This window comes from Meles meles, chromosome 17 (assembly GCF_922984935.1).
Source record: "Meles meles chromosome 17, mMelMel3.1 paternal haplotype, whole genome shotgun sequence".
Lineage (NCBI taxonomy): Eukaryota > Metazoa > Chordata > Mammalia > Carnivora > Mustelidae > Meles > Meles meles.
The window spans coordinates 4,091,033-4,117,682 of record NC_060082.1 but is presented as its reverse complement, the minus strand read 5'-3'; the positions used below and the strand labels follow the sequence as shown (position 1 = coordinate 4,117,682).

Genomic DNA, 26,650 nt, shown 5'->3' with positions numbered 1-26,650 from the left:
GGTTCTTAACGTTAGCAAACTTTTCCAGAGAGGAAAGTGTCTTTTCGCTTACCAATAATTTTGAATATCAAAAGCTTAAGGGCTGAAGTACTTTCTATGTGAAACGTATGATGCAAATTGTAGAGTTAGGAAGAATTCAGGTTTTTCTGTCAAAACAAAAAGAAGGTATCCAGCTTGGTGGAGCCCACAACATTAGTGTTAGCTGGCTATTAGGCAAGGGCAAGTCTTGCACCGGCCAGCCAAGCCCTGTTGTGGGGGTAGAAGGGGGAGGTATCTGATAAAAGCAGAAAGGGTATGCCCTCACCTCACAGAGAAGGAGACTCTTAGAAAAAGCTGGAAGCTTTTTCCATTCACCTCTCCTGGTGGAGGAGACGTGAGTGGGTGATGAATCGGGTGGGTGGCATGGTGACACCCCATGGAGTCCTACTCATCACACCATCAGGGGCACAACTAAATGTCTTGATGCCTTCAAGAAGTGGCTGAAGGTGGGCCAGTGGCCCTAGGAAAGTCATAAGGAAGATGAGGTCCCAGGACCACATTGGTTAAAGAACATTACGACACCAGTGTCCTCCTGATAGATGCCACACAAGATGGCCTCTGGGGGTCATATTTCTCCATAGAATCCATCATGGGGCAGTTGGAACCTACTGTAGACCAGGGAGGTTCCTTCTCCTCTATGCTAATAAGACTAGAAGACTTTTTTTTTAATGGTTTTATTGATCTATTTGTCAGAGAGAGAGCAAGAGAGCACAGAGAAAGCAGGGGAAGCAGCAGCAGAGGGAGAAGCAGGCTCCCCACTGAGGAAGGAGCTTGATGTGGGACTTGATCCCAGGACTCTGGGATCATGGTCTGAGCAGAAGGCAGATGCTTAACCCACTGGGGCCCCCAGGCTTCCCTAGAAGACTTGACCAGAACTTAATTGATTCACCCCAAGTAGAATGCGGAATCTGGGGGAGGAGCGAGACCTTGAATTTAATTATGATTTCTCATCAAGTGACTTAATTCACTGAATTGCCCAAGTTTGTGTGGAAAGGACCAGGTAACTTCTGCCGTCCATCAGGTTGGGAGCTCAGAATGACAACATGAATTAAACTGTAGAATCTTCTAAAAGTTTGGTTTTTATGTATCTGCATACTTAGCCTATAAAATGCATAATCACTTTACACATTTTGATATTTCTGCATTTCAGAAGTGTTCTGCAGTGAGAACACCATGCACTCACACACTGATTGTGTATCTTTTTACAAACAGTTCAGTACAGGGACTTTGATTTGCTCAGTCAGTACAACTGCTAATCATCATGTCGTTCAACACCTATTTTGTCTCACAAATTGAGTCCAAAGTTCACCCTGATTCATTCTTATATTTTTGAGGCGAGGAACAGGAAACAGTCTTTTATTATTCCATTTCTAACTCAGTTGCTTTAACCTCATGAAAGTTTTCATGTCAAAAATCCTCTACTGTTGACTTTTTTAGCCTTTCTTCATTCATTCATCAGAAAGGAATTTCTTCTAATTCATCAGAAAGGAATTTTGTTGGTGATTTTTTCCTATTTTCACTGAACTCTCTTTCCTTGCCTTTGTGACTTTGTGACTTTGCTTAGGAAGAGCCCATCCAAAGGACCCGATCTGAATTCTTGCCCCACCAACTGTCCCCTTGTCCTTCTGCCTTCTCCTGCTCTCCTCTCACTGGAAGCTCCCATTTGGATCTGCCTCTATTTTTTCTTTTTTTGTTAGTCAATTTCATAGGTTTCTTTTTGGCAGTCTGCTTCCTGAGCCATCTGTCTGCTTCTCTTCTGAGCCCACTGGTCATCCTGTCCAGGGAGAGCCATTGCTTTCAGCCCCACTAGGACTCTGTCGTGTGGCTTATGTTCAACTTGAAGAAGAAAAGGATCAGACCAGGTCTGTGTGCTCTGTTCACGTGGCCAGAGCTGCATGGCTGTCGCGTGTGGCTCGGAGTCCTCTGTACATCCTTTCTCTTCCACCCCAGTTCCTTTTCCTTTGGCACCCCACATGTGAAACTCGCATGAACAGGAAACTCATAAGGGGTTCCTAGAAAATCTTCTCTCGAGAAAGTTCTTAGCTCATCCCAAACCCATTTCCTAAAAGATATCTCTGTTTTTGCTCTGCTTATCCTAATAAAACCAATGTGATTAGTTTTTGGCACAACATTGTTTCTAGTAACCACTTGTTCAAACATCCAACTTACGTTAAAAGAAGATTCAGTCACGTATGACTTTAATGTGGTTTGTACTTCAGCAAAGTGGACTGGTCACTTTAAATTTAAGCTTGAGATGAGCACTAGATCACACTCTGACCCTGTAATTATTTCCTGGAATGGAACCAGTAGGCATCTGTTTATGAGTCTTCAGGGTAATTTATGTTTTTATTATGTTAACAAAGAGGTTGAGGAAGTGAGAATTAGTTATTAGAAGCCAGCCCTCAGCTTCCTTTCACTTCTGCTTTGGCCCTGGCTGTGATGTAGGAGATTTCACCAGTCACTGAAAACCCTGACTCTATAACTTTACCTATAAGATTTCATCTGGAAAACATGCATGCCTATGTATAGGGTGGAGATTTCATCTTAGGGAAGGGATTTCCTACCCATCAACCTCCTCAGAGCATCCTGGACTTCTTTGTTTCTCAGACTGTACACCACAGGGTTCAGTAAAGGTGTTAGGATCGTGTAGGTCATTGAGATTAACAGATCCTGATCTCTGCTGTCCTCGGACTTGGGCTTGAAGTAGGAAATGGAGGCACAGCCGTAGTGGACGATGACCACTGTGAGGTGGGAGGCACAGGTGGCAAAGGCTTTCTTCCTGCCCTCAGCTGAGGCGATCTTGAGGATGGTGGAGATGATGAGGATGTAGGAGATGAAGAGGAAAGTGGAAGGGGCTGTAAGGGCCAACAGGGTGATAATTAAGGTCAGGATATCATTAAGGATTGGAGCAGCACAGGCCAGAGCCAACACAGGTCGAACATCACAGAAGAAATGCTCAATCAGTGAGTTGCAAAAAGACAGTGTGAAAATGGCCACGGCCTGAATCAGAGAGAGCAAGAACCCCGAGGTACCGACCGAGGAGGCCAGGATGGTACAGACCCTCCAGTTCACGATGACTGAATAACGAAGCGGGTTGCAGATGGCCACGTAGCGATCAAAGCCCATTACTGCTAGCAAGAAGCAGTTGGTGATGGCAAAACCAAGGAAGAAAAAGAGCTGAGTCCCACAGCCCACCAGGGAGATGGATTGGCTCAGTCCTACAAGGCCAGAAAGCATGCGTGGGATAATGACCAGGGAATAGAAAGTCTCCGACGTGGAAAGAATACTTAGAAAGAAGTACATGGGGGTGTGGAGGTGGTGGTCGATACAGATCACAGTCACAATGATGACATTGCCAGCCAGAGTTAGGATGTACACGATCAGAAACACAATGAAGAGTGTGAGTTGATGTTCATGGAAGTTGGAGAAACCTTGGAAAATAAATTCTCTCACCTCTGTGTGGTTGGCCATCTTCTTGGAGGATCTCAAATCAGAAAGGTAAAGAGAAGGTCAACACCTTTCCTTCATAAGAGAGACCACCCATCTCCTTGTGAGCACACCATCCAGAGCAAATTTTCAGTACCGCAAAGACCTGGTTCAGAACTTCTCAAATCAACTGTCTTTTCCAGGGACACGCAGACTGTCCCCAGAACTGATGTATATATGACAGCGAAAATCCGAGCAACGTTACTTGAAAGTTTGAGGCAAGGCGTTCTTTTCAAGGACAACTGACCCTATATGTGGCCCATGAAGTGGGTCTCAAAAATTCCTTAAAACTAGATTTTCCTAAAATACTACCCACATTCTCAGACCACAATGTGATTAAATTAGAAACTATCACCAAAAAGCTTGAAAAATTGGAAATGTTTGAAAATCTAACCTATGGTTCAAAGAGGAACTTATAATGGAAATTAGAAATCTTTGGAACAGAGCGGTGACCGGAGAACCACGTACCACAACGCATACCTTGCATTCCGAACATTATTGAAAGGAAGTTTATCACTGAAAATGGCTTGTTTTTTTAAAACTGAAAATTAATGAGAATCCATTCTAAGAAGTTATAAAAACAACATAAAGTGGAAGGAAAAAAACAGCAATGATGAAGCAGATGTGAGTGATAAAATAGAGAAAATCCATAGAGGTTCAAGTTTATAAGCCTTTTAGGTAAACTCATGAAAATCTGACCAAGAAAAACAAGTGAAGACAGAAACTCGATTATGAATTAATAAAGGGACAGAAGCTTCAGACTCAGAGAGATGAGAAGTAACATTATGAACATCTCCATCTCCACAGGTTTTTAAACCTCAATGAAATGGATGTATTTCTAGAAAAAAATTATCAATATTGAATCAAGAAGTAGAAAACCTAAAAAAAAAAAAAAAGATACAAAGACAGTAGTGAAAAATCTACAAATAAATCTCTTGTCCAAGAGAAATTTACCGCTACATGCTATGAAACATTCAAGGATAAGTTGATTTCAATGTAATACAAATTTCTAGTTTCAGTAAGAGAGAGGAAATCCTCTCACCTCATTTTATGAAGCTGGAATTATCTTGACAACAAATGAAACTGGTCAATCTCGTAGATCTAGAGGTAAAATTCTTGAGGAAATATCATCAAACCACATCCAACAATGTGTAAAATAGGTACATGACCAAGTTGGTTTTATTTAAGGATGGGAAATTTGCTTAACATTTAAACAATTCAGTGGTATATTTCCTCCAATAAACTGTTCAAAGGGGAAAAGCGACATGATTATTTCAATAGCTGCCCCCTAAAAAAGCATTTTTAAAATTCAGTGTCTACTTATAAGAACCCTTAAAAAAACTAAGGATCAAAGATTTTCTTTAAGCTGATAAAACATGTGTACAGCTCTGCAGTGAACATATACTTAGTGGTGAGATACTGAAGGGTTCTCTTCATATTAGGAACAAGATAAGGGTGACTGCTTTATCCGTTTCTCTTCAACATTGCACTGAACATTCTGGTCAATCCAATAAGCCAGGAGAAAGAAATTAAAAATATAAGGATTGAGAAGGAAGGAATTCTCTACAGATGATGCGATTATGTACATAGAAAATCCAAAAGAACCTGATAAATTATTAACAGTATTAAGAAAGTAGGCTTTCTGGTACAAAATTTTGGTATAAAAATCTATCAAATTTCTATACTTCAACAAATTGATAACAAATTAAATTTAAAGGAACTGTCATTTATAATAGCTTAAAAGTATAAAGTACCTGGGAATACAGATGTTTATGAAGAAAATCACAAAACCTTAGTGAAAGACACCAAAGACTGAAGTAAGGGAGTAACAGACCCTCTTATGAGTTGAAAGATCTGAGATGGTGAAGATTCCAATTAATCAAAAATCTATGAATTCCTAGATCTATGATTTATGAATTCTCTGCACTTCAATCAGAATCTCGAATGGATTGTTTTTGGTTGGTTGGTTGCTAGATTGGTAACTGATACTAAAATTTATATGAAAGTACAGAGATCTGAGAAAAGCTAGAACACAAACACAGGAAGAGAAGATTTGCCCTTCAAACATCGTTACTTATTATTAGGCTGTAGTAATTAAGAAGGTGCGGTGTTGGCACAGAGACAGAATCACGCCAATGGGAGCAAACACAGTTGTGAAATATGGGGACTCTTCACGCCAGAGCTGGCATTGGAGGCTGGTGGGAAGCACAGAGTTGTCAATTAAGGATGAAATTGTTGGTTATCTGTATGGGAAAAAATGAAATCAGATTGTGCCATAAAAACATTAATTTCAATTGTATTAAAAACTAAGAAGAAACAAAACACTTCATGAAATGTTTAGAAGATAAGCTTGGGATAGCAAAAGATACAGAATACAAAATAATGATATATTCTGGTACATAAACATTAACTTCCATTTTTTAAAACAGATTCCAAAAAAGGGAACAAGTAAAGATATTTACAAAAAAAACAGGTAAAACACTCATGTCTAGGGTATCTAGAGCTTTAACCATAAAGAGAAAAAAATAAAAAGATCAGCTTAATATAATGATAGATTTTTAAAAGTGTATAAAAATTTCATATTAGGGGAAGCACAGAGGGCATGTGAACAGACTTTTAACATCATTAGTGCCAGGGGAAAATAAGACCACAGACCACAATTTCATACCCATCAGACTGCAGGAAATCAAAGCTATTACAGATAAAGAGCAGGGGAAGCTCCTGAAGAGAGTGAATTGATAGGATCATTTTGGAAAACAGTTCGCTATTACCTGTCCGAGTTGAAAACGAACGGGTTGTGGGAGCCAGTGATTCCACTGTCAGAATTTAATCCCGAACAGCTACAAAGACACACAAAGTTAAAACAGCTTTGTTTATAATAGGGGGGGAAAAGCGCTGAAATGAACCAAATGTTCTTCAAAAGCAGAAAGGATAAATTGAATAAACCCACAATATATTATAGAGCATCACGTGAATTCATTATAGAGCATGGGTGGGCAAACTACACCCCATGGACCAGCAGTCTGCTTTGTAAATAAAGCTTTATTGGGACACGGTGACACACACTTGTGAACGTGTTGTGTGGATTGTGTTCACCATGCGACAGTGAAGAGGAGGAGTCCAGCAGAGACTGTAGGCCCTGCAAGACTAACACATTTACTCCCCGGTCCTTTACAGGAAAGGTCTACAGACTGCTGCTAAAGATGGCTGAGGGCACGGCTTACATTTTCACACTTCAGCTTTCTTGACCCTCAGAATCGTAATGTTGTACAATAGAAGCCAACCACAGGGGTGTGTGTGTGTGTGTGTGTGTGTGTGTGTGTGTGTGTGTGTGTGTCTGTCTGTCTTCCATTTACTTAAAATTCAAAGGAAGGCAGGGCTAGTAATATTTAGGGATAATCTGTTTCTTTATAAATGTGCAAGTGCTTTACCCTAAAATTGATGATCGTGACTGTTTGGTGAGGATTTGAAGCATTTGAAAGGAACATCTACGAGGCTCTGGATTTATAGTGATCTTCTGTTTCTTAGCCTGGGCAGAAGTTAGCTAGGTGTTTGTTTTATTATTTTTCTTAAAATGCACATTTATTTTTTAAACTATTTAATGCAAACTCTATGTTACAAAAAACATTAACATTATACATCAAGAAGAGCATTCATGCTACTATTAAATGGGAGAGATACCACAAAACAGTAAGGATCATATGAACCCAATATGGTAAAGGAAGTAAAAATCTATATCTGTGTATTTATGAACATGTCTGTATACAAAAAAAGACTATGAATTTACAAATGAGGGCACCTGGGTGGCTCAGTGGGTTAAGTCTCTGCCTTTAGCTCAGGTCACAATCTCAGGGTCCTGGAATCGAGTCCCATATCCGGCTCCCTGCTCAGCGGGGAGTCTGATCCTTCCTCTGCCTCTCCCTCCTCTCATGTTCTCTCTCTCTCTCTCTCTCAAATAAACAAAAATCTTTTTTTAGAAAAGAATATATAAATGAATATAGGGGACATTTGTAAACAGAAGTTAACACAATATTTTAAAACTTTTTGTGTAACTTTTAATTGATGCATATGAAAATTATGTAATTCAATGGAAAACAAATTACAAAACAGGATGTGAGATATACAAAATTACCTAATTACACAAAAATGTGCAGAGGAAAAAGCTGAAGGGAAATCATCAAAATGTTAGTAGTACATGATTCTGCATGGTAAAATTATGGGTGGATTTTTGCTATCTCCTGGATTTTCCAAAGTGTCCCCAGGAAGTATATATTACTTATGCAGTGGGTTGGAGTATAGCTTCAGTTTCTTTTAAGTGTCCCTTGGGGTCGTTCTCCTCACCACTTTTCCATTGAGGCATCCCTCCCACCTTGGTTCTCTCAGCATCTCTCATTCTTACATGATAACACTTGTCACATTCAATCGAAATGATTTATTATCTGGCTTTTCAACTAGATGGTAACTTTTTGGATGACAGATCATACTTAGTCGTTTTTGTATCCCCAGAACTTAGCTCAATTTTTGGCATATGTCAAGCCTTTGATCACTGTGTCAACGGAACCGATAAGTGAAGGAGGACTCTGGAGGTGCTTCCGAGCTGAAGGAAGAGCCCCACACCTGTGCCAGACTCACCCAGCAGTACGGACACGGACAGGTGGGACAGAACCAAGTACTGAAGGATTTCCGAGCTGGAGGGAGCGAGAGGTGAGGGCATGGACTCTCCCATCAGGGGCAATTCAGACACAGGGAGCTTGTGAATCACTCACGCAAAAGACAGAAATGCGGCATCCACGCAGACAGGAAGGGATAGAGTCTGCAGGCTCATCAAGTGGCAGAAGGTGAGAGACGCCCGGAGAAAAAAAAGACATGAAAGAACAATATTGGAAAACATGGCTGGATGAACTGAATGTTGGCAAACCATCATCATCCACACAGACCATTCCCCTTGGGCTAGTTCTCCCATCCTCAATAGAACTTTTGGAGGATAGCCCTTTTCGTAAAAGATTATAGAAATTTATGGGAGTTTTTCTTTTACATTTTACAGTTTCCTTTTTTCTTCAGTTTCCTTTTCTACAACGTTGTAGAAATGTGGGGGAACTTAGTCCCAAAGAGGATAAAGGATGCCTGATAACACATTTAGTTCACGGCAAAGGTGGGGGGCAGCTCTGCTTGCCCTGTACTGCGTCCTTTGGTTTTAAGAGACCTTAATCCTGGAGGAGACCTTTCTGCCCCAGCTGAGCTACTGATATTGTGGTACTGACACAAGGAAGTGGGTGAGCCTTCTTCTGGAGGACATTAAGGAACAGAAGAAATCACTCTATCTTGTTCTGAGTTTTTGATGTCTCTGTAAAAGAACATGGACTTGAAAAGTATTAGCCAGTTTCCTTTTAGTTCCTAACATATTGACCTGACCAGTGTCTGGAGGGGAGGGCAAGGCTCAGAGGAATTGGTGTTCCCTTTCTTTTTTTTCTACTGCAAGTACAGCATCTCTTTCCCTAGAGTCTCCAGCTCCAGCTCAATTCACAATTCACATCCGCATGTCTCTCTCTCTCTCTCTTTCATACACACACACACACACACACACACACACACACACACACACACACACACAGATTCTGCTATGTCTATTTTTCTGGAAGTAGTGATCTGGAGGTCCCTGTGTTACATTGCTAAATGAGAGCAGGGCAAGGAGCCTGACCTAGGATTAAGCATTAAGTAAAGGGAGTCAAAGCTGCATATAGATTAAGGACTGATAGAAAATTGTCTCAGGTCATTAGAAACAATAATGTAGAAACTAGCATTTGTTTAAAATATATACCAGTCTATTTTTTCTTTAGGAAGAGACCATGCACATGCAAGAGAGAGAGAAAGAGAAGGGAGGGGGGTGGTGAAGGGGCAGAGGGAGGGAGAGAGAACCTCAAGCAGACTGAATGCCCAGTGCGGATCTCTATGCAGGTTTTGATCTCACGACCCTGAGGTCACAACCCAAGCCAAAATCGAGAGTCTGAATTAACCAACTGAGCCATCCAGGTGCCCCCAAATATATGCCAGCCTAATAAGACAGGCTTCATAGTTGAAAGTTTAGTAATTACCCTACAAGGTAATAAAATACTCTGATTTTATATATGGAGAATGTGAGGCTCTGGAGGGCAAACGACTCTCATCAGACTTGCATATGTAGTGAGAGAGAAGACCAGGTGTGAAACACAAGTGTGCCTCCACATCCATACCCTTGCATGGAATCCAGACCCTGCTGAATGGACGTTCAGACATGAGGGTCAGGTTATAGGGAAGGAGGCACCAGCTGTATGAAACTGCTTGACCCGCAGCCTCATTCACTGAAGACACAAGGGACGTCAGGGGTAGATGACAACTCTGGGATTAGCAAGGCTGTCTTATTTTCTCTCCTCCCTCTATGACTTTGAATGGATTCCCCATCATTTACTTACAGACATGACAATACTCAATGGCACGTTATAGACACCAGGACTCAATCAGCCAACAGGCGAGACACAGGGAAAATGTGAAACCCTAATGTTCAAGAAAATTGTCAGAAAGCCAGAACAGGAAAAGGAAGAATCTTAGAAAATTTAAAATCAATTCTTCTCTCTTGTTTTTTTTTTGTTTTTGTTTTTTGGTTTTTTGTACTAACAACCACTTACTTCTTGCAAAGCTGGCAAAGGACATGAGAAAAATTCTTTTACTTGCAGATACATCTGGACTTTTTAAAAAAAAAAACTCAGAATGGGAATCTTCACGAGGCCTGTGAGGGAGATATTGAACCCCAGGCCCAGGAGTGCAGCATTTCCCGAGGGTCTAAAGGAAGGTCAGGTGTGGTGATCCACTCAAGGCCTGGAGCACTGATTTGTCTGGCTTTAGCAGATCCTCCAAGCCTCTTAAAACCCTGTTCACAGACTGATTATGAATCAATTGGAGGCAGGGCTCTGGGGACTTCCCCTTGAGGACCATTCCAGGGCACAAGGGGCAGTAGAGAAAGAGCTTGAGGCTCTGTCCCAGGGGCCTGATTAGGATCTTGGGCAATTAGTACAACAAAACTCTACCTTTGTTCACTGGTTAAGCAGAAGTGTTTGCGTTGTAGAAACAAATAGGTTTTGTCAAAAATCTAAGGAAACATGCGACATAAAACACATGCCTATTATTCTATGTCTGAGGATCCTGCCTAAATTTATTGAAGTAACAAAAATTTATGCAAATCTACTTATGTTGCAGGCACTATGCTAAGTATTGACATTACAAGTATGTTACGAACAGTCATGGTATTTGCTTTCATGGAGCTCATCAAGAAGAGAAGCCTGTAGATCTATCACTTGCTAATCCATTGGGTGTCTTTCTGCAGATTAGTAAAAGGAGCCTCTTCTGAGCAGGTATAGCCTGCGTGTGCACCTCTTGGTGAGGAGACAATGTATTTTTGCGGCTAGGAAAAGAGCATCCCTTCATATGGACAGAGGGAGCTCTATACCAAGGGTGTGTGACTTGTCAAGTGGAGGGTGGGCTGCCGTTATCTCACTCTCCACCTTGATTAGGCATCCTTGTGTAGTGTACAAGGTCCACACCAGGCGGGTTTCAAACATATAATCTTACCAGTAAATTATTACAAAACGAAAATAAAGAGGGTTTCATGGGAGCGTCTAACAAAGGGGTGAAGTATTGGTAGTCTAAATGAGCGATTCTCTGAGCAATGATTTTGAGCTGGGGACTCTAGATGAATGAGGGTCAACCAGGTGAAGTTAGGGAAGAGAATTTAATACAGAGAAAAACCACGAATGAAGGACTTGATAGATTATTGATAGTAATTAACTCTAAGAACTGAAACAAAGCTAAATTGTGCCAGAGAGCTTAAGGGAGAGATGAATTCAAAAGGCGCTAGAGGATGTGAGGGTCTTGTAGCGCTTCAAGCTTGTAGGATGATGTGGAGCCAGCAGAGCTTTTGAGGAGGTGAACAGCACAGTCAGAGGTGGATTTCGAAGTGTCTGGTGGAGAAGTAGAAAATGAACTGGAGAAGAGCAAGTTTGGAACCAGGTGAGGAGGCGGCCTCAATTGTCCCATGCAAACATGGCGGGACCTGGGACCAGGTCCCGGGACCACCTGCTCGCTGGGACAAGTAAGACCAGCTCATGACAGGCATCTGAAGGTATTTGGTCAAGTGACCTGCCTTTTCCAGGACTCAGAGTGATTCAGGAGGCATTTCTCAGAACAATGTCTACCTAGGGAAAGAATGTATGTTTTTTCTACAAAAAATCCAAGGATATTGCACCGTGATCCTCCTCTCAGGGCCTGATAGAATCCTGATTTAGTTCCTTATAATGGAGAATCACAGTCTCTCACCCAATTCCCAGACTGGAGCCAGTTCACAGAATTCAAGTCAGGGCTCTGTTCGCCAGTCCTAGATAATTTTAAAATGTATTGATACTATTATATAGATTCTAAAATGTATTGTTACTAGTATAGATACAATTTATATTATAAATGTTATATGGCTATCATTTTGTTACTATTATATAGATCTATATCATGTAGATTACTATTATATAGTTTCCCTTCTGTTTCAGGCTTCGGAACACCATGATCAGTTAGACACACCAAGGAGCTCTGTAAGCAAGCAGTTCCTGTTACTATGTTTTTCCCTACCCATACATACTTTAAGTCTGATAGATTTGCGATACCACTTGACCTTTGACTCATCAGGCCCCATTCTCCCTGTTGAAATCAGGGAAACGTCCACTGGTAATATCTCATGACTTCTACCGCAGGCTGCAGGGACCAGACACTATTAGGTTTTTGCTCTCAAGTCCATATTTTAGTTCAGCAATTGAGAGAACTTTAAGAGCTACTCCTATCTTCTTGAGAAGATACATTGCGTACAAAATCTCTAGTTAAGGGCACACATCAATACATGCTGCCTGTCTGAACATTATGTTTCTTTCTCCTCTAACATATGTAGAGTAAATCCCTGCACAGATCTCTCTGGTTCTCAATGTTATGAATCTGGAATCTATCACTCGTTAACGGTCAGGAGACAGTGAGAGAATGTGAGGCAGACAGAACTTGTAGCACTGGTGGCAAGTTAGGCCAACAACTCTGTTCTGGGGGAAAAAAAAAAAGAAAGAAAGAAAATGGAATCGTATAAGCAATGATTTAAGAGCACTGGGAATTAGCCAAAGGCAGATAACACATTAAGAAACATTAATGTTCCAAACATTGCTCGAGCTTTAGGTAAAAATGCAAGAGTATGTGCTATTTTTGCTTTGGGTTGTTCCCACCACTGTCCCCCACCCCACCTCCGCCACCCCTCTTTCAGTGCAGAGGTAGGAACTGTAGTCATATCTGCTTGGGGTTGGCAGGAAAACCCAGCGGTGTGGGGGTCAGAAAGCTCAGTCTATAATGTGCACTGGAGGTTGGGCAAAACCTGCAGCTTTTATGGCTTAATGCAGACTCATTTGGGGAGAAAAACCCACAGCTCTCTTACTCTGATATTGTGGTCTTGGTTCTGAACAAGGAACAAATAAGCCATAAATTTAACTGAGAGATCCTGGAAATAAGAGAGTTACAGAAAGGCTGAATAAGTTCTACATCTCTAGCTTCAGAGGAACGATGGTTGCCCAAGGGAGACCTGAGAACTGGCTGGAAATCTGAATGCATCCAACATCCTGCCCACGGGTTAATCAGCAGAGGGTAAGCAGTATGGTTCTAGGTGTTTACATACAATCTCTGAGCAAATCATCGGGTAACCACTAAGCTATGTATTCACAAGGAAACCCCTGGGAAGCCATGCTGCAAAGATAAATGTAATTGAGAAACGGAGCAGATATCAGCATCCATACACAGCAGTTGCTGCACTCGAGTTGAAAAGAGTAACTGAAAATGGAAAAGAACAAGGATTGACATTTAAAAATATAAATTTTTCAGAGTTGCTATGATATACTCAGTTACCAACCAAGTATCACAAGTTGTGTAAAGAAACAGAAAAATGTGACCCAAATTCAGTGGAAAAAGTAGTCAATAGAAGTTAGTTCTGAATGGGCCTATTACAGCAGAGTCGTGATGAGCAGATTTTATACATACAGTCCAAGAATCAAAGGAAACTGTGTTCAGAAAATTATATATGGAGAATGGCAGCGATCACACACATAGGGAACCCCAAATAGAGGCCACAGAAAAGAAGGGAATGCAAGTTCTAGAGTTGAAAACTACAACCGAAATGCTAAGAACAGTAGAAGTGAGATGGAAGAAGAAAGAACCAGGGAGCCCGAAAATCAATAATAGAAACCATCCAGCCTTGGGGCGCCTGGGTGGTTCAGTCAGTTTAGCATCTGACTTTTGGTTTCAGCTCAGGTCTTGGTCTCAGGGTGCTGAGATGGAGCCCCACAGTGTGTTCCGCACAGGGTGTGGAGACCACTAGACCAAACAAAAAAATGTTTAAAAATTTAAAAATTAAAAAAAAAATCTGTTCTGAAGAATAGCAACAAAAGAATGAAAACAAAGTACTCTCACAGACCCACAGGACAAAGTAAACACTCACGCCAACAGAGGTGTAATGGGATTCCCAGAAAACGAGGCAGAAAATGTATTTCAATAAATAATGGTTGAAAACTTCCCAAACTTGATGAAAAAACATTAATGGCTTCAAGAAACTCAACAAATCCTGAGTTGGGTAAATGCAGAGAGAGCCGTATATAAGACATCAAGCTGCAGAAAGCCAAATACAGAGAGAAAAATCTTGATAACCAAGGAAAAGTGACTCACCATGTACAGAAAAGAAACTCTGACTGATAGCTGACTTCTAACAGGAAACACAACTGAGACCAAAGGGTAGTGCCACGGCATTCAAACTGCCAAAAGAAAAACTTTAACAACAGAATATCTAGCAACAACATCCTTAAAAAATGAGAGGAAAATTAAAGTGTATCTAGATAAAGGCTGAGAGAATTTGCTGTTAGCAGACCTACCATCCAAGAAATACTAGAAGTTCTTTAGAGTGAAAAGCCATGACAGTTGCCAAGAACTTGTTTCCATAGGAAAGAGAGAAGAAAACCAGAAACGCTACCTGTGTAACATATATAAGTCATCACAGAGGAGTGTGTATATGTGGGTTTACGTCTGCCTTTTTATTTTCTTCCTGTAGTAATTTCTCTTTAAAAATACCATTACTGGGGTGCCTGCGTGGCTCAGTGGGTTAAAGCCTCTGCCTTCAGCTCAGGTCATGATCCCAGGGTCCTGGGATCGAGCCCCACGTCGGGCTCTCTGCTCCGCAGGGAGCCTGCTTCCTCCTCTCTCTGCCTGCCTCTCTGCCTAGTTGTGATCTCTGTCTGTCAAATAAATAAATAAAATATTAAAAAAAATACCATTACTTAAAAACAGTTATATTGTTATAATACTGTATGGATTTATAAATTGGGTTTATAAAAAATAAAGATGTTATATGACAATAATAGTGCAAAGGAGTAAGAGAGGGGGAAATGGAGCCATATTTCCATATTGCTGTATTTCACTGAAATCAACTCTGTGTTAACCTGAACTAAACTGTGATAATTTAAATATGCGCAGAACAAACACTGAAAAAAAAATCTAGTTTTAAGATCAACAGAAGAATCAATATGGTACAATAAAAAAGTTGTTTAACAGAAAAGAAGGCAGTAAAAGCAGAACAGAGAAATGAAAGGACATGAAAATTGGGAAATGACAAGTGACAGGAAAAGCATTAATCTGTTCACAGCCTTAGCTACACTAGAAGTAAATACATGGAATCCTTAGGTCAAAAGGGGAAGATTGTTGGATTTTGAACAGCAAGATATAGTTGGTCGTCTGTTCATGGGACATAGCTTTAGAATCTGAGACTGGTACTTTGAAAGTAAAGGTTGTAAGTGGATACGCCATGCAAACAGTAACCACAGGAGAGCAGGAATGGCTGTTAGTATCAGACAGAGTAGAATTTCAGACAAGGAATATTACAAGAGACAAAGAAATATATATGTTTCTGATAAAAGAGTCAGTATGTTAGGAAGATACAAAATCATAAATGTATATGCACCTGAAAACAGAGCCCCCAAATCCGTAAAGCAAAAAGAACAGACTTGAAAGGAGAAATAGTGCAACAGGTAGAGTTGGGGAGTTCAACAATTCGATTTTAGTAATTTATAGAACAACCAGACAGAGAATCTGTCAGGATGAAGAGAACCTGAACAGCCCTGTCAGCCAACTTGACCTGACATTTATGGAGAACCACACATAGAAGGAGCAGAATACCTAGTCTTCTACGTACGTGTGGCACCCTCTCCAAGCTCCATGAGGTCACAAAATCAGCCTCAAATTCTTAAAATGTGAAATCTTTTCTGTTATTTACATAAAACAGTAACTTTCTTTTGATTAGTGTTTACATGATATTTCCCCCATTCTTTTATATTCAATCTTTCTGTATGCTCATAATTAAGGTATGTCTGTTGTAAACAAAATTTTGTTTTCCTATCCAGTGTGACAATTTTGTCTACTAATTGGACTATTATTTTACATTTAATGAAATTTACATTTTATTATATATAGTGAAATTTATAACTTATAATTTTACATGTAATGAAATTTACATTTCATTATGTACATGAAACTACTGATATCTTTGGGTTTAAATATACCATGTCAGGATTTGTTTTCTACTTTTCCCTGTTTTTAGGTACATTTTATGTCTTTTTATCTTATTTTAGAATAGCCAAGTATTTCTATTTTTTATTTATATTTATTTTCATTTATTATTATGTTATTCACCATGGATAGGACTGGAGGAGGTTATTCTAAGTGAAATAAGTCAACCAAGTGTTCTTATTATTCCTTTTCCTTTTACTTGTCACTTATATATCATTTTAATAGTTATTTTGTAGATTATATTTCAAGGACCAAGCAAAGATTTTGTGAAACCTGTATTTGATTTATCCCCATTTTAATGTTATTGTATGGTTTAACTCTACAAATATTTAGATATCCATAAGACATGAATTTTATGGATAATATTAAGCATCATATTAATTGACACTTGCCCATACATTTATCTTTTCTGTTATTTTAAAATTCATTTTGGTTGTTTTTCATTTGGTTTGCATCTGGGCTGGATTTTCCTTCTACCTGAAGAACTCTGTATTTCTTTAGTGGAAGTCTGCTGATGAGGAATTCCCTCATTTTTTTCCATTTCTGAAGCTGTTTCTGTTTTGCTTGTTTTTCCTCCATGGAGGGTATTTTTCTGGAGTGCAGACTTCTCATGTGGCATCTATTCCCTTTCAGCACTTTGAAGATGGCATCCCATTGACTTCTGTTGCTCATTATTGCTATTAAGAAGCCAGTTCATAGTCTTGCTGGTATTCCTTGGAAATAATGTATTTTTTTTCCTCTAGCTCCTTCTAAGGCTTTTTCTTTTAATCTTTATCTTTCAGCCGTCTTACACAACATGTCTACACCCATTTTGTTGGGGTGGGGAGGTGTGTGTAGATATCTTACATGCAGTTCAGGGTGGGTATGTGATGCTTTCCTCATGTTTTGGAAAGCTTGTGGCCACGTTTCTTCATCTCTTGCCTCTGACACATTCTGTCTTTCCTGTCCACCTGTGACTCCAGTGACACCCATACTGGACCTTTCCCAGGGTTCTGTTTGGTTCTTTCCCTCTTTAATATACACTGTATTTTCCCCCTCTCTGTGCTCCAGCTTGGGTATCTTCTACTGACAGACTTCTCACTCACTGATTTTTATCTCTACTTTTTTTCTAGTGAGCTTCTTTAACTATTCTATTAAGTTCTTAGTTTCAGTTATTATATTTTTTGATTTTGGATGTTTTCACTTTATTTAAAAAAAAGATTTTCCAGTTCTCTGTGTGGTTCCACAATCTGTCACCTATTTTCTTCAGCACAATAAAAATTAGTTTTTTATTGCTTCACGACAAGTCACGATTTTTTACATGTGACATATTTACATTCATTTTCTCAAATAGGCATGAAGGAAATAGCTTAAAACAACCCACATGGATCATACCATGGTTCCCACAGGTCAGGTGTTCTGGGTCCTCTGCTCAGTGTCTCACAAACCGGAAATCAAAGTGTTAGCTGGGCTGTATTCTCTTCTGGACCTCGGTATTCTTTTTTTTTTTTAAAGATTTTATTTATTTATTTGACAGAGAGAGATCACAAGTAGATAGAGAGGCAGGCAGAGAGAGAGGAGGAAGCAGGCTCCCCACTGAGCAGAGAGCCCAATGCGGGACTCGATCCCAGGACCCTGAGATCATGACCTGAGCCAAAGGCAGTGGCTCAACCCACTGAGCCACCCAGGCGCCCCTGGACCTCGGTATTCTTTTCCAACCTCGTGTGGTTCTGGGCAGTTTGATTCCTTGTGGTTCTAGGATGGAGGCTGTGAGTTCTCACTGGCTGACTGCTGAGTTTGCTCTCTCCCTCTAGGTGCCACATGACCTCCTGGGAGTCCTCCTAAAACTTGGCAGCTTACTTCTGTAGAGTCCACAAAAGAGGGTCTCTTGCTCCTGTCTGCTAAGACAGATTTTTATGGGATGTAATGTGAGCATGGGAGTGACATCCCTTCACCCGTGCTGTACTCTGTTGCAGAGGGGCAAGTCACAGCTCTGCCCATGCTCACGAGCAGAGGATTATCCGTGGATGTGACTGATGGTAGGTCGCCTTAGGACATGTCTCCCACAATCTATTTATCTCAGAGTTGTATCTATAACTTTAACACAGTGACTTTTTTATGAGTCTCTTTCTGTTGAGTGGTTTTTTTCCCCCTTCTTGATTCTTAGCCCGTCGGTCTTTTGTCCTGGTATGGTTAGTGCATTTTTATTGCATCCTGGACACTTTACACCAGAAGTCCTCAAACTTTTCCTGAAGGGGGCCAGATAGTAAATAATTCAGGATTTGTGGGCCAAACGTCTCTGTCGCAGCTATTAAATGCTGCCATTGAATGGTAGCCCAGAAGCAGGCAGAGGTAGTACATTAGTGGATGAGGGAGGCCATGGTTTAAAAAAGAAAAAAAAAAACACCTTTGATTATGGTGACTGAAATTTGAATTTCACACAATTTTCACTTGACAAAATAGTATCCTTTTTAAACTTTCTTTCAATCATTACAAAAATGGAAAGACTATCATAACAGCTCGTAGGCTATGAGAAAACCAGTGGTGGGTTCCTGGGTCAGCGGGCAGTGGTTTGCTTACTGCTCCATGTGAAAAAGTTGTAAAGCTAAGCTGAGTCTCTGCATTGTATGATCTTCCTCTGTTTTGTTTCCTAGCAGATATTTAGACTGGGGGAGCGCGATCGGTAAGTAGGGGTTGAGTGAGATTGAAGCTGGTTTCAGTCTTCGTGAGGGTTCATTTCCACTCTACCCTCTCACCTAGAGGGTAGCCCTGAAGTCAGAGCCTCTGCTCATCTTGTTTCAGTGCTTTGATCAAAACCTGTAAACAAGAAACTACAGTTCCTTGAAGAAGCTGCAAACCGTGGGTGTTAGGCTAACGTTCCTGCATGTGCTTTCTTCCTGGAGCCTTGGCTCCTCCATCGTTCACTGACGTGGAAGCTGCGCCACCTCTTAGAGTCATTCTAACATCACTGCAGAGATGGAAGAGGGAGAATTCGGTCCTTTCGACTGCGCCTGTGAAGAGGAGCCGGGGTGAGCAAACCCTGGAAAGCCCCCCTCACTCCACTCCTCTTGTTTAACCTTAGAGCCTTCGTTTGTGAAATGCAGATAGTGACACTCAGTATACGTCTACAGCATCATGTTACCGTGTGTTACTCGGAGCCATGGGAAGGACGCAGAGGGAAGGCAGCATCTGGCCCGGCATCCCTGTCCTCCCCTGTTCTCACCATCGTCACATTGTGACATCCTCACTCACAGAAGAAGGAGGACCAGAGCAGAGTGTGTCCATCCAAATGCTAGCCAGATTTGTGGCAGATGTGGCTACTGGTCGTTATGGTAAACGAATACTAGTCTGCTGTTTTCCACCATCCCCACACTGCCTCCCTGGCTCCATGTCCCCGGCAGTACCGCCACTGAGCACAATTTCAGGTACATTCCATCCAACCAACGGTTATGGAGAATTAATTCTGTGTCCACATTTGTGCTAGTATTTCTTCTGCAGCTGGATTTCCAGTTTAAGTCATGGTTTCTCCTTTGTCGGCTCTGTGTCCTAGAGAACGCTCCATAACATCTCTGTGCCTGTTTTCTCTTCTGAAGACGCATATGGTAATGCCACCCCACAGATTCATCGTTAGGCTTCAGTGAATTAACATGTGCACGGCATAGGTTAGCACCTAGCAGATAAGAAGTGTGTATCAGAAATGCTAGCAATTACTTTGGTTAGTAACAGCTGTAAGCCCCATGAGAGGAGGTGAAGGCGTCTCCAAAGGCAAGTTATAGGAATGTAAGACCAATGCAGTGAATGTGATGAAAGAGCTTAAACTATGTGGCAGCCGAGTGCCAACTTTCACCTAGTTCAAAGCTACATCTGTCTGCTGCAGGGAGTTAGATGGATGTGTTCTCTGGAAGATGGCCTGGCCAGGGGCTTCAGAACGATGCGAGGTGTGAGGCGATCGGAGGAGAGACGAGAGAGAGTGGTTGAAAGTAGAGTAAGTCACGGAGAGGAGAGCTCCAGCATGGAGGACACAGTCCGTGATCTTGTACTGGTGTTGCGTGCCGGCAGATGGTGGTTGCCCTCGTGGTGAGCAGAGCAGAGCACACTGTTGTTGCACACCTGAAGCTCATGTAGCGTCACATGTAAACTATACTTCAATTAAAAAAAAAAGGTATAACAGTGAGAAAGAAGCCCCATATGATTTCACTGATCTGTGGAATTTAAGAAAGAAAACCAACAAGGAAAGGGGGTAAGAAGAGAGAGGCTCACCAAGAAACAGACTCTTAACCATAGAGACAAACTGATGGTTGTGGGCGGGGGGGGGGGGAGGGGAGGGGGGCATGAAACAGGACGGGGAGGAAGGTGTGCACTTAGGACGAGCACCAGGTGTTGTAGGAAGTGTTGAATCACCGTGTCGTGTACCTGAAATTCATGTTACACTGCGTGTTCACTCACTGGGATTTAAATAAAACATTTTTTAAAAGTTTCAACTTCTTATAACAGAAGTCAGAGACTGGATTGCTGATGGTACCCTGGGACTTTCAACTGGCTTGAAGCGGGCTAGCTGAAGGCTCAGCCCTCTGTGTACCCAGCCACAGGAGTCCAGGCTTACATCCTGCCTGACCTTCGTCGCTTCCCTTGCACCATATGTAAATAGCCATTTCCATAAGGTCTTAAGCTCCTCTCCTTTGGCACCAGAGAAGTATGACACATACCTTAGCAGGACCATGGCCAGAACTAATATATTTTGAAATCAGCCTTTTCGCCCAGAGATTTCTCCTAAAAGCCAAGCCAACTTTCTCTCTCAAAACATTAATCCCAGGATTAGGAAATGAGCTTCCTGAGTAATGAGGTCTCTAGACACTGTGCTGTTTGGATTGTGCCCTCTGCTATCGGTCACTTGGGAGGATTCAGTGCTGTTGTGGGGGGAGGAGACCCAGGAGTCTGGGACAAGCAATCTGCACCTTGTTAAGAAACCTCAAGCCGGAGTTACTGCTTTGTGACCCAAAGAGGAGCTTGCATCAGAGGAGGCTGTGAGAGTCTAGAGGAATTTAATGGGACTTGTTCTGCCCCTCACTTTTAGGCTCAGACACTAGAAGATGGGGTGATGCATTGTTTCCTTCCTTTCTAGTTTCCTTTCAGTATCACAATCTGGGTGTTATCTCAAGATTAGCCAGTGAAGGAGGAGTTCTTGCAAACCACAGTTCAGCTTCGGAAGATGTCAGCAACCCTCAGATAAGAAAACGTAGGCTTTTAGTAGGATAGCAATATTTTACAGTGATCTCAACTCAGGTAACTGATAGATTTTAAATAATTTCAGGAAAAGTATTGACAAAAACTGGGAAATGCCTTATAACTAATTGTTAGGGGAAAAAAAGTATCTGTGATTGCAGGCAGATTTCCTGCGTGGAGGGCTGTGACTCTCAGAAGAGCGAGGAGCCGACTGCTGGTGAGTTTCACTTCTTTATGGGCCGGGATGGAGCGTGTCGACTGCAGTGGAGTCGTTGGGGCCAGCGATGGTCTGCAGGAGGGGGAACAGGATCTCTCACACCGAGCCTTGTGACGTTTATCACGTTGGATGTGTGTATGTGAGCTAATGGAGGGAGGAGGGACGTAAGACTCAAGGGACCTTCAACTGCGTCCAAGCTCCATGAGGTCAAAGACCGTTGCTTGGTTTCTTTGTCTTCCTGATACCAGCGCGGCACTCATAGTTCATGATGTACTCAACACAGTGAACCCCGGAAGAAGAGGTTTTGTTTGGATTTGAAGGAAAATTTTATTATTCACAGTAGATGTAGAAAAAAAAATCAGAGATCAATGAGATAAATAAGTTTTCCCTGGAGAAAAAAATGTGAGTAGTATATTCATCCAAGATTGGGTCAGGGACAGGCTTTATTTCACTTTTTTTGATCATTTATTTGAAAGGAAGAAACGGTAATAACCTCAATGCCGAAGATATGGTCTGAATTTTGAGGTTGCTGTCTGTCTGTACCCTCCTTACATTTTGGTCTCTCTCCTCCTTCACCTCCATTTCTTACACCCTGGATGAGTAAGCTTGCTCGTGCCCATGTTTCTCATTGCCCCCGCCCCACTCTGTGTGCCTTTACTGGTCAGTCTGCTGAGTCTACCCACATAACGGTGCTGGGATAGAGTTGTTTCAGGTGCTGCTAATTTAGAGCTGACTAACGGTCTGGAGGAGGAAAGAAAAAGAAATATTCTAGGCTATAGGCATGAATAAAATCTTTTGCCAGGAAAGTGAAATGAAGTTACAAGAATAACCTGGATGAATTTCAATGTAAGTGCGCAAGTATAATGAAAACGGTGGTTTTGAGCGATGGGTTCCAAACTATCCATTATAACATGCATACGCGATCTGGATGTCACTACAGGTTTTTCCTAGATGTATCAACTGGATGGGCTCCTGTGATCTAAGAAAATGTTGGGCATCTATAAGAGTTGGATTAAAAGCAAAACTAAAAATCTTGTTCTACCAGGCCCATATCTCTGCTGGGATAGTACATAGAACAGTACACAGATCTGGCCAGTGCCCTTCAAGAAAGATTTTTAAAGCACATAAAAAAGTCCATATAAACAATTGGAAGGGAAATGATGAAAATTATAAATCAAGGCTGGATGTGATCAGAGGCTTATTTAAAAATCCTTCAAGCCTGGCTGAATTCCCCTCCCCATACCCAGTGTTGTGTCAAACTCTTCAAATACACTAACCCCTCTAATACTCACAGTGACTCCAAAGAGGTATTACTATACTCAATTTACAAATGATTTTAAATATCATGCTTCGAATTTCAAGTGGCTACTGAAGGAATTTATGCAGGCAAGGTCTATAATCATATTTTAAAAATTTTTATCTTAATTCCAGTGGAGTTAACTTACAGCATTGCATTAATTCCAGATGTACGATATAGAGGATTCAATCCTCCCGGACACTACTCTGGGCTCATCACCGTAATCATACAGTTAATCTCCTTTGCCCGTTCACCCCTTCCCGAGCCACCTCCCCTCTAGCAAACATCAGTTCTCTATAATAAAGAGTCTGGTTTTGGGGTTTATCTCTTTCTTTTTCTTTGTTGTATTTGTTTCTTAAGTTCCACATGTAAGTGAGATGGGCTGACATTTGTCTTTCTCTGACTTATTTCGCTGAGTGTTAGACTCTCTGGTCCATCCACATTCTTGCAGATGGCAGGCTTCCATCCTCCTTTGTGGATGAGTAATGTTCCACTGTGTGGATATACCACATCTTTATCCATTCGTCTACTGATGGACACTTGGGCTGCTGGCGTAATTGGGCCATTGTAAATAATACTGCAGTACACATAAGGGTGCGTAAATCTTTTTGAGTTTGCATTTTTGTATTCTTTGGGTGAATCCCATTAGCAGATTTTTTTAAAAGAATGTTATGACAACATTCAGGAGGCAGGCTTGGATTGGACCAAGTTCACTGCAATGAGGGAGCTTGACTGGGAGGCCATTGCAGAACCTGCAGAGAATGATTGCGTGTGCTCAGAAGTTGGGTGTTGGTGGAAAGCACAGGGAGGAGGGGACAGAGATGACAGAATTTCAGGGTGTTTTCCGGGTGGAAAGGGATGATTCTCGGCTATCTGGTTGGAGATGATAGTTAAACATGGTGTGTTCTATCAGGAGTAGACATGGGTTTAAAGGGCCAGGCTAAACCTGCCACTGTAGTCTCCAATTCTGAGCTCACATGAGAGGAATTCCTTTCTATTCCTATCTCAACTTAGAATGTGCAAAGTTGAAGGAAAAAGTAGACCATCTGGTCCTTTTCCAATTAGGTGAATTTTATCTTTGCTCTCACACTAGGAAAACCCATTCCCTACTCGAAGGGATATCCTTGGATTCGTTCCATCCTGTTTTTTGCTCGAATTCAAGGAGTTAAGCTGCGTACCTTCTGGGCCTTATCAAACCATTGTCCACGGCCCTGGAGGGTACTTGGTGCGGGGTTTTCAGGAGGAACTTTTTATTGAAATGCTCCCATTTCTAGTCTTTCATGATCACTGGGGATTTTTAGGTTCAGGGCTTAGGGAAGTGAAGCCTAGGACATAGGTAGGGTTCCAGGGGAGCAGAAATCCTTGCAGGCTGGGGCTGGAGCACTGGGCGGTGACAGTGCATTCTGACCAGGGTCGGAAGGCTCTCAGCCTCAGCTCTCTTCTATCTTGCCCTTTGCTTATTATTCCTCTCCAGATCCTGCCCAGCTAATGCAAGAGCATTTGAGGAGGAATGACAGTGCTGAGCTTCTTCCTTGACCTGGACTCACCTCGCCAATGTCTGGGCAATTACTTCTACTCCTCTTTCCTTTACTCTGTCTCTGCTGTTCCTCCCAGATCTCTGTCTGCCACCGGTCTCAGGGTCCTGGGGTAACACTTCTGCACAGCCGAAGAAGAGCGTGGGCAAAGGTTGTGACACCAGCAGACAGTGAAGACTCCTGAGGTCCAGGACATTGCTCAGCTGATGGACACACTTTCCACTGAAGACTCCTGAGGTCCGACATTGCTCAGCTGATGGACACACTTTCCACTGAAGACTCCTGAGGTCCGACATTGCTCTGCTGATGGACACACTTTCCACTGAAGACTCCTGAGGTCCGGGGCATTGCTCTGCTGATGGACACACTTTCCACTGAAGGCCTCTGGTTCACCTACTCTCTTTTGTGGTTGGCTCATCACACCTGTCCTTTGCCCAGACCTAGACCTCTCTCAATGTCAATGCCAAACTCCACTGCTGTGACCCAGTTCCTCTTGGAAGGGTTCTCCAGCTTTGGGTGGCATCACAGGCTTGTGTTCTTTGTTGTCTTTCTAACTCTGTACCTGCTGACTCTCTCTGGCAATGTTGTCATCGTGACTATTATTCGCCTGGACCGTCACCTCCACACCCCCATGTACTTCTTCCTGAGCATGCTCTCCCTCTCTGAGACCTGCTACACTGTGGCCATCATTCCCCGGATGCTTTCTGGCCTCCTGAGCCCCCAACAGCCCATTGCTGTCCAAGACTGTGCCACTCAGCTCTTCTTCTATCTCACCTTCGGCATCAACAACTGCTTCCTGCTCACGGCCATGGGCTACGACCGCTATGTGGCCATCTGCAACCCCCTACGGTACTCGGTCATCATGAGTAAAGAGGTCTGTGTCCAGTTAGCATCTGGATCACTGGGAATTGGTCTGGGCATGGCCATTGTCCAGGTAACATCTGTGTTTGGCCTGCCCTTCTGTGACGCCTTTGTCATTTCTCACTTCTTCTGTGACGTGAGGCCCCTTCTGAAGCTGGCCTGCATGGACACCACTGTCAACGAGATCATCAACTTTGTTGTCAGCGTCTGTGTCCTGGTTCTCCCCATGGGCCTGGTCTTCATCTCTTACGTCCTCATCATCTCCGCCATCCTGAAGATCGCTTCAGCCGAGGGCCGGAAGAAGGCCTTTGCCACCTGCGCCTCCCACCTCACGGTGGTCGTTGTCCATTATGGCTGCGCCTCCATCATCTACCTCAAGCCCAAGTCCCAGAGTTCCCTGGGGCAGGACAGACTCATCTCTGTGACCTACACGGTCATCACCCCCCTGCTGAACCCTGTCGTGTACAGCCTGAGGAACAAGGAGGTCAAGGATGCTCTGCTCAGAGCTATGGGGCGGAGGCCCCTTTCCTTGTAGCAAGGAGAGATTGTTGAAAGCCTTTCATTTGATTTTGTCAATATATGTTGATTTTAATGTTGTTTTAATAATGCTTTTAAGTATGAGATCAAGAAGAACAGACTAAAGTAAGGGGACCAAAACTGTGGGCTTCTGCTTGAGTTTGTCCTGGTTTCCTATGCCCTTCTTCAGAGAGGATAAAAAGTGGCCTGGCACAGATAGATAGATAGGTGGGGCACCTGCGTGGCTCAGTCTGTTAAGCATCTGCCTTCAGCTCAGGTCATGATCCCAGAGTCCTGGGATTGAGTCCCACGTCCAGCTCTGCACTCAGTGTGAGTCTGCCTGGCCCTCTCCCTTTACCCCTCCCCCTTCCCCCCACTCATTCTCTCTCTCTCTCTGACAAATAAATAAATGAATAAACCTTTTAAAAAAGTGGCTTGGCAAATGCTCAAGACTAGAGGGGAAAGATTTACCTGCCTAGGTCGCTCCCACCTGTGTCCTATCACACATGCATGCACACAGCTACACAACTCCGTCGAGACATAAAACCAGTAGCGTCTAGAAAGCCCATGAACAAAGTATTGGAAGCCACCTCCGAAAGACTTTCACTGTGGTTGGTGGGGTTGTAGGAGTAGTTTGTGCAAACTTTTTAACAAGTGAGGAGACATATGTGTATTCTTTTCTGTGGACATTGAGGACTTTCTCGTAATCTGTTTTTGCTAATGCTGATATCTCAGAACAGCCTGAGGAATCTTCAGGAGGCTGAGTACACATTTTCCCAGTAGTGGGACTGCCCGACTTGGCCATTCCTGGGAATGCAGGATGCAAATGTGGGAAAGCAAAAA

General features: G+C 42.3%; 2 protein-coding genes across 5 annotated transcripts; one reads left to right on the top strand and one right to left on the bottom strand.

The window, feature by feature from the left end:
* Positions 1–2,583: 2,583 nt before the first annotated feature.
* On the bottom strand, positions 2,584–24,726 carry LOC123928249 (olfactory receptor 10J1-like). The gene is made up of 3 exons (XM_045983331.1): positions 24,443–24,726; positions 6,297–6,365; positions 2,584–3,523 (listed from the first exon to the last, which is right to left on the bottom strand). The coding sequence occupies exons 1-3, from the start codon at positions 24,724–24,726 to the stop codon at positions 2,584–2,586; spliced, it is 1,293 nt and encodes a 430-aa protein (XP_045839287.1).
* Positions 21,395–26,141, top strand: LOC123928020 (olfactory receptor 10J3-like). 4 transcript variants are annotated; one of them, XM_045983046.1, is made up of 3 exons: positions 21,395–21,441; positions 21,543–21,598; positions 24,370–26,141. In XM_045983046.1, exon 3 carries the CDS (start codon positions 24,789–24,791, stop codon positions 25,824–25,826), a length of 1,038 nt encoding a protein of 345 aa, XP_045839002.1. In that variant the 5' UTR covers positions 21,395–21,441; positions 21,543–21,598; positions 24,370–24,788; the 3' UTR covers positions 25,827–26,141. The 4 variants fall into 4 exon arrangements, with proteins under 4 accessions (XP_045839002.1, XP_045839001.1, XP_045839003.1 ...); XM_045983045.1 differs by having other exon boundaries at positions 21,432–21,441; positions 21,528–21,598; XM_045983048.1 differs by lacking the exon at positions 21,395–21,441 and having other exon boundaries at positions 21,579–21,598; positions 24,370–24,717; positions 24,768–26,141.
* Positions 26,142–26,650: the final 509 nt, after the last annotated feature.